General features: G+C 36.3%; 1 protein-coding gene across 2 annotated transcripts in view; it reads right to left on the bottom strand.

Moving 5' to 3' along the window:
* LOC111864364 (dynein heavy chain 7, axonemal) overlaps nt 1–8,917 on the bottom strand; it is a 167,945-nt gene that overhangs the window by 66,145 nt on the left and 92,883 nt on the right. For both annotated transcript variants that reach the window (XM_023851574.2, XM_033751408.1), the window contains exons 29-32: nt 3,782–3,929; nt 2,179–2,388; nt 1,779–1,951; nt 518–659 (exon numbers count right to left, since the gene is read on the bottom strand). In XM_023851574.2, the coding sequence (XP_023707342.1) occupies nt 518–659; nt 1,779–1,951; nt 2,179–2,388; nt 3,782–3,929 (673 nt within the window). The remainder of the gene's footprint in view (nt 1–517; nt 660–1,778; nt 1,952–2,178; nt 2,389–3,781; nt 3,930–8,917) is intronic.

The raw sequence follows: 8,917 nt of genomic DNA on the forward strand, positions 1-8,917 counted from the left end.
GTAGATGTTGATAATAACAAGGAAAGTGTTTGAAATGTTAAATTTTGTGGTGAGTGCAGTGTGACAGCAACGTGAGTGTTATACACCTGATGATGGCCGTCTGAGGCCGAAACATGTAGTGTAGAGGAGCAAGATCAAGCACACATAATACATTGTTTGCATTTGGGACGGAATTTGTATCATTATATCATTTATCATACTATATGCATGCCTTTTCTCCCCCCTTTCGTGCTACATGCCCTGCCCACCTCATCTTCCTTGACTTGATCATTCTAATTATACTTGGTGAAGAGTACAAGTTATGAAGCTCCTCATTATGCAGTTTTCTCCAACCTCCTGTCACTGCATCTCTCTTCGGTCCAAATATTCTCCTCAACACCCTGTTCTCAAACACCCTCAGTCTTATGTTCCTCCCTTAATTTCAGAGACCAAGTTTCACACCCATACAGAACCACAGGCATAAGAGTAAACTACTAAAGAATATCAATTTATACAAATTAATTTACTGGAAGCTCACCTGAAAAAGCTCATACTCAGATATATGTGCTGCAAGGCGAGTGAGAGACTGTCGCCCTGAACCTCCCACCCCAACCAGCAGCCCATGACTTCGAGGCTGTTTCAGAATCCGACATATCCTGGATAGATGCTCAATAGCAAACCTTGAACAAGAAAAGAAATTAATGCTAGACTGATTTTAGGTTTAACAGAATCACTCAGTACAATAAAACTAGGATGTAAATTTTCGTGAATACCACCCCTTCAACAGGTTTTGAGGCACACAATTTTTTCTTTCATAAAGGCCTGTTTATAATTCATAACTTTTTTTAACTCATCTCAGATTTATAAAAGTTTTCCAGGGACAGCATGCCCACCAAACGTCAGACTTACCCCATAATGCAATGCATTCTTCAAAAAGCTGAGAGTTATTCAGTTGGTCAAGAAACTCCATGCTTTCATGGAACCTTAAACTTCATTACTGGGCTTTTGAAAGGCTACCCTTTGATCCTATACTGAACTGCACAAGAGTCAGGTATACAGTACATATTCACAAATTAAATCTGGGTATTTGCAATAAATAAAACTGAACATATGTAAGATCTGATGTTTTCACAACAGCTAAAGTATATAAAAAACTTCTCAGGCTATCAGTCATGTCAGTTAATTAAAAATTACCAACTGAAATGGTCCATCAAAATATCAGTAATTTGTAACCAAATCACATGGCTGATAGCATGAGAAGATTCTATTAAACTGCACATGCTTCAGTCTACACAGTATAATCCATGACTTTCAGTTATCCACAACACAAAGAAACATTTGTGAACCCTATCTACACAGAAGTAAGAAACAAATATTGATTAATTGATTAATTCTTTGGTTATTAAAGGACACTATTTCAAGTGTGTAGGTAATATGATATGAAATTATCGGATAACTGTGAATGAAGAATTTGAAAAATGTAAATGTAAATAGTTATTGGCTAGTTACAGTACTATCCCAGAATTATCTTGAGAAACTGAAAAGAACCACAAACACATCCAACATAATAATCAAGCTCCAGGATAAGGCTCTAACCTGAAGTTTCCTAAATAGCTGGAATGCTAATCACTATACCACAATGCTTGGTGTAAGAGACTTTCATTTTGTGTCTTAACTTTTTAGACCAGTCACTGTTGTAAAGAAAATGGTATTTAAATACAAAGATATATAATTTTTTAAAATAAAAGTGGCTGTGATGTTTGGGTACTTTCAAGCCATAATCTATAGAGGACATATACCTGAACAACACAAGGTTCATGGGCTTCTTGGACATATTGTTAAACTCGTTGAGGTAGCCCTCACACACAGAGCGCAAATGGTTTAAGTCCAGAACCTCAATATAGTTCCTTGAATCAGCTTTAGGATTTGCAAAATCGCAGTAGATCAGTTTCCTCATATCTTCCTCACAAACCTGGAAAACAAGCATCACTAACAGCTTGTAAAGAATTCTTACAGAAATGCATTCCTAAGTTTCAAGTAATCGTTAGAAAAGAAGAGACTTCTGACACAGTTTATATGACTCCCATTTACACAATACTTAAAACTGAAATGGATGCAGAAGGAAGAGTAGTAAGGTGAGAAGAAGAAAAAAAAAGAGAATGTTAAATGCACAGAGTCTATCCCATATATAAGAATTACTTTCTTATCATCTGTTCTGAGCTGCAAGAACATCTCATCCATATCCTCTTCCAGCCTCTCATTTGCTACCATATGGAGCTGGTCAAACAACCAGTTGCGGTCACTGCTATCCACAAGCCTGTCACAGTACACTCGCAGAACCTCATGCACCCACAGCCTCTTCATGGAGATCAAGTCCTCCATAGCTTCAGGCACAGATAATAACACACCCTGAACAAAATATTTGAAAATAGATTAAACTGTAATAGTTTCCGAAATGAATGAAAACAAGAAGAAATAATGAAGAATACTATCTTCTGGGAAGTAATGCCATGTAATCTGGATCAAGTTCAGCAGAATGTTAGAGGAATGTATTGTCTTCATGTTTAAGACTGAGTGGTAAATGTGTTTCTCCAAAATATCGATGGAGTTTATTCAGAATACACAAAGTACTCCAAGGAAGATAGTATTCTGCACAGTCACCACTGTAAGAACCCCAGTGAAGACTGAGTAACATTTGCTACAACTGAATGATTCATTATTTGATGTTTGTTGTATTAATCTATATTAAGTGTGAGAAGTGTGTATTTTGCGAAATTTGAATCTTTATTGAGATATGGTATTATTTTTTGGGGCTGTGGTCAAAAGGACATTCAAACTGTATTTAAAATCCAAAAAAAAATGTTTAAGACTGATCAAAAGAGTCAATAACAGGATATCGTGTAGAGAATTTTTTGGTGAATTTAAAATTTTAACCTTAACTTCATTGTATATCTTTGAGACGTTGTGTTTTTTAAGGAAAAATAGGATATATAACATCTCGTATTCAGATGTGCACGGTTATAACACAGTACATAAGCAGAATTTGTATGTCCAACCATGTAACACCTCACATTGTAAAAGGAGTGTGATTAACATGGGAATAAGATTGTATAATAACTTGCCCTCTCAAATAAGAAGTATTCAAGAGTTCAAGGTTTTTAAGCGTCAATTAAAGGATTACTTGTTGTGCAAAGCTTTTTATTCCCTTCAAGAATATTTTTACAAGAATTAGCTTAATAATAGAACAAAGATACTTAGGTAATTTATTTTAGCTATTGCATGTAATTTATAGTTTAGCTTTTGTTGCCTTATTATACTCATCCACTGTTTTATCATATTTAAAGGACTTATTATGTTATTTTTCTATGGTTTTTTATATTATTAGTCATTTGATGTGATGTTTAATCTCATATATTTTTTAAAAACTGACTTGTCCAATTGTACATAATGTAACAGTTATGGATGTTAAATAAATAAATCAATCAATCAATCAATCACTTGCATACTGAAAAACATGGTTGAATGAGTAACAATCATGTTTCATATTCAAGAGATTCTAGACTCAATTCTTGGCCAGGAAGCCAGCTATACTGACTGAGATTTTTCATGGGTATTTCCATCCTTCAGGTAAATGTTAATATCGTTCCTTCAAATAAGACAGTATTATCTTATTCCACACCTCTTACAATTCATCAGTGAGAATTCCCAAATTCAATTAAATTCCATATACTAATCTGTGCCATTGAAAAGGCATTGTCAAATAAACTACAAAGCAAATAAATTACTTTAACTGCTTGCTCACCTGAATAACCCTTGAGAAGTCTCGCAGGTTGAAAAGGTAATGTGACTTGGCAGGTGTTGGCAGCAAGTAGACTCGTGATTTCTTATAAATGTCTAGACTTGCCATTACCAGCTGTTGAATGCATGGATCAAACTCTTTGCTGAATCCTCTGCAGAAGTTATGTTTCACTTAAAGAATATCCAGTCTCAGAGTGTATTCATATCCACTATGGCTGTTGCCTACTACAAGGCACACACAGTGTATGCAACATACTTAATAATCATCTTATGTTAATCATTATGACAAATTCATGTACAGAGTAAAATGTAGATTGTAATACAAAGGATCTACAATTTCCTAATTTGATTTGGAAATTTAGAGAATAACTGTATTTCTATATTCATTATACACTTTTTTAGAACACTCATTCTACATAACTGAAAGTGGAGGTTTGACATCTGGCATGTATTGTGATTATAAATTAAAGTTCTTCAAACTACTCCGCATTTAATTTCATGTGACATGTTACACCCATTATAAACATGGAAGCTAATGTAAGCATATTTATATCCCTAGGAAGTATTCTACATAATGTGTATGTCCCTACAACACTGATTATTTGTACAAGCCAGTTTTCAATTTAAAAATACTTTTGTCTTCAGTACCACCAGCCCAGAAATTTGAACTGTTCCTCAAATAAGTATAAAAGTTTGTAAAATAAACACTCTGTACAATATTTGGGCTCATTACCTACTGAAGGTTTTGTGTTATTATAACTAAAGGTACTGAGTGTGGCACTTAGTGACTTTTCATATGCATCCCATTTCATATTTTCACTAACATATAGACCTATGACTAAATATTTTATTTCTAGTTTACAAGTAACATCCATTGTATTTGTATTTATTGTAAGTTCAAGAGATTCAAAAATGGATACAGAACATGTCATAAAATAATATAGAGCCTGTTACATAATTAGGAAATCCAAACAGTACTTCTGTAATGATGTTCTAAAAATGATGTACTTTGCCTTTTTTCATTCAGTAATGCCTTATGGCTTGATTTTCTGGGGAAATTCAACGCATAGTAAGCGTGCTTTTAGACTGCAGAAGAGAGCTGTTCTATTAATTGTGGGAGCTGGGAAGAGAGAATCATGTAGAAGAATTTTTAGTCAATTGAAAATGCTACCTCTGCCCTCTATATATATATATATATATATATTGTGACATGGATGGCGCAACGGGAAGTAGGGGTCACGTGAACTTTGCTAGTCATGTCACATATCTCCATCCCTTCCATTATTACGCAACGTTCGGTAAACACTCCGTTGCCTCCCGTGGTGAGGTAACAGCACTTCCCACAGTGACATAACAAGGGACACCGCAGTTACTACGCAGCAATAAACAACTCTCAGCAGCGTTCTCCAGCAATGCCTGTAAACACGACGTTATGCAACAGTTGTAGCTATCGTGTAACTGTTTTCTATGTTGTCAGTGTGGAAGCTACTAGAGTAGTGAGTAGTGAGTATTGAGCTAGTTACTAGAAAGAAAGTAACCAGTCAGTTGCAGTCTAGCAGTCGCTGAGTTGAGTTGTATCGAGTGAATGGAAATGACTACAGGAGAAGTATCTGTGATACTGTCGACGGCAGTAGTGGTGTAATTGTGAATTGTGTAAATGTAAGAATGAATGTGCAATAAATTCACTATATTCAATACGGCGTGAAGTTATTTGTCGTGTTATACACCCAACACGTGACAGTGTATATATTCCTTGATGATGTTTGTAGTTGGTAATATGGAAATGTTTGTTGAAAATTCCAAGCTGTATACAACACTAAAGAGGAATAGTTTGAACTTGCAGCTCCCTTTATCAAATTTTATAGTTTTTCAGAAGGGTCCACAGTATATTGGAATTAAATTTATGACAGTCTTCCAGGTAATATAAAACAATTGTTCAGAGACAAAAATCAATTTAAGAAAGCGTTATTACAGTTTTACATTCACACTCATTTTACAATATAGATAATTTTTTAACTACAGTGACAATAAAACTCATTAATGGGACTTTCAATTGTATACATATATATACTGTGACATATTTGTGCTATGCAGGACCCCCCTCCCCCCCAGCAGTGACGTAACAGCATCGGAGCACTGTCGCTGCTATGGTAACAGGTCAGTCAACACTCTGCCCCCCCTCCCCCCGCGGTGACGTAACAGCACTTCCCACTGTGACGTAACAAGTGGACACCGCTGGTAACACGAGGCAACAGGGAACGCTATAAAAAGCTGGCTGAGAAGTATGTGAAGAGAGTGTGTGATCAGGAGTGACACAGTGTGGATCGTCAAGTCGCCGAGAGCAGTGGAAGTAATTGTGATACTGTCGATGGCAGTAATTGTGTAACTGTGAATTGTATAAGTGTATGAGCAAATGTGGAATTAATTCGCTACATCCACAACGGCGTGAAGTTATTTGTTGCGTTACATACTCATCACGTAACAATATATATATTATTAAGTGAATATTTTATATTATTATAATTATTTTATTCTTCTGACATGTGTGTCTGGTCCAAGATGCACTCTGTTACTTGTTATAGTTTTAATTGTGGTGGAAATGGTGGTATGATTGGCTCATTAATATTCAGGCAATTTATTTAACTTCTTGAAACAAGATTTTATATTTGCACTGAAGAGCTTTGTTATATCAATGTCTTCTTTGAATCGTGTAAATTGATTAAGGTCTTTTTGTAATATAATTTGTATGATCTGATTGATGTAGGTGATTGTATCTCTGAGACTTACGTACGAGGATTGGAACTTTAATAGTGGCAACTATTTATTTACAACTGATACAAAATAGATGCATGTTTCGAAGTTTTACTTCCTTCAATGTCGTCACCAGCATTGTGTACAACCCGTTACCAGCGATGTGGAAGTCGTAGGATACCTTTAGCAGAGCCTGTTGTGCTGATAGTTCGAATGGAGCGGTCTACTGCCTGAAGAATCTCTGGAACAGCTCTGAAGCTAAGGCCATGAAGTAGTTCCTTCATCTTAGGAATCAAGTCAAAGTCACAAGGGCTTAAGTCCGGGGAGTATGGTGGATGGTACAGCACTTCCCAGCCCCATCGATCAAACAAATCAGCCACAGCTTGCCATTTCTGCATTTCCGTCAAATCATGCAGAACCCATCATGATGCAATTTTTCTCATGCCCAGGCATTCCTTCAGAATGTGAAGCACAGTCATATGCACTAAACTTGTCTCTTGGGCCATGTCACGAACTATGTATGGTGTTGATCACTCTCCAGTAACATGGAAAGAGCATACACTTCTTCACTGACACTAGGACGACCTGGCCGATGCATGTCTGCCACATTTTGGCGTCCCTCGTTGAAGGCTTTTACCCACCTTGCCACTATTCTGTAAGTCAATGCAGATTCCCCGCAATCCTCTTGAAGACCTTTATGACACTGTCATACTGTACGGTCTCTGACACATTCAATCTTTATCCAACTCCGTTGATCCTGTTTCGAAAATAATGTGACAACACTACATTAGACCGCCAGCTAACACAAGGCTCTGTTCTTCTCATCACTGCGCATGAGCGTGATGTGGGAAGGGAGAGTCCATTTGCTCTGAGGTAAGGTAGGTATGTAACTAACATGTGGTATAAGCGACATTATTTGGTTCCATTGCACGGCGTCTCTACAGCAGTGTTGCCACTATTAAAGTTCCAACCGTCGTAATTTTGTATCAACATTGTAAAATGGACTATTTCCATATCCTTGATTGTACCTATACATAGATACACAGAAAATAAATCACTGAATGACGGAATGAATACATAGTTATTGCACAACTAGACAGTACAATGAATACAACAATAATACAGTTATCTATTTAGATATTCATCCACAGTATAAAATTATGAGTGTTCAAGAAATGCCTTAATACAACCTTAAACTTTTTAAAATTATTAGATATATTCTTGATCTCTATGGGCAAGTTATTAAATATCTGAGGGTGACAAATTGGGGGAACACGGGGGCCACAATCCTTTTGAAATGAGATAGTCACCAAAAAACTCACGCAAGAACTGCATGGTTTCATTAGATGTGTGACATGTGGCACCGTCTTGCTGCAACCAACACCCACGTTCATCAACTTCAAGAAGCGCAATAAACTGTGTAATGATGTATTGGTACACTGGACAGTTCACTGTTGTTTCAAAGAAACTCCACACTCCAATTTTCTGACAGTGCAAGGGCTTTTCATGTAACACATGTGGTTTTTCAGATGACCAAATCCTATTGTTTTGACTGTTTATGTAGTCACTAAGGTGAAACCACGCTTCGTCAGTGAAGAAAGTCCGATCAAACTCTTCAATTCCATGAAAACTCGTTGTTCTTGGGAAAATGACATGTCTGTCATGCAATAAATAAAGTTATACTGCAGACGTATGACCGATTCATGACAGATAGCATTTCTACTCGTTGTCAGTACTCCTACAGTACTATCTAGCAGTAGGAGATATAATTATATTAATTGCAATACAATTTTTAACAACTCTTAGTTTGATGTGAGCGACTTTTCGACCTCCCTGTAGTAGAACTATGAGATGAGTTTCCCCAAAAGATAGGAAAGATAGGAAAGATAGGATAGCTCATTAAGGAGTGAAAAAATGAATAATAGATTACCTTTAGAGCTGAAATAGACATATAATATTTCATATTTCTAATTACATAACAAGCCTTACTTAATTTATGATTCTGTATTTCAGCATCCTGTTGCAATTGTTCAACTTAACGTCCATTATTTATGGTCCATCAATATTGCAACACTCTTCCATTCACCACTCAACTTTTTAGTTTAACATTATACATCTTGACACTACATGTTTTGGCCCCAAACGGCCATCTTCAGGTGTCTTGATATGTTACAATTATTTTATTAAATTGTGTTAAAACTGCTACACTGTCTTAGTTCGCACTAAAAACACACGCTGCAGTCCTCATTTCAGGTAAAACCAGATAAAATCCTTTAAAGTTTCTATTATACCCACGTTATTTTGGTGCATATTATTTCACCTCACATGGGGTGTTGTACATTTTTCTAGATGTATGTCTGTCCAGGGTGTTTTGTCTCGGCAGCTTGCC

Source organism: Cryptotermes secundus, unplaced genomic scaffold (genome assembly GCF_002891405.2).
Source record: "Cryptotermes secundus unplaced genomic scaffold, Csec_1.0 scaffold338, whole genome shotgun sequence".
Taxonomy (NCBI): domain Eukaryota; kingdom Metazoa; phylum Arthropoda; class Insecta; order Blattodea; family Kalotermitidae; genus Cryptotermes; species Cryptotermes secundus.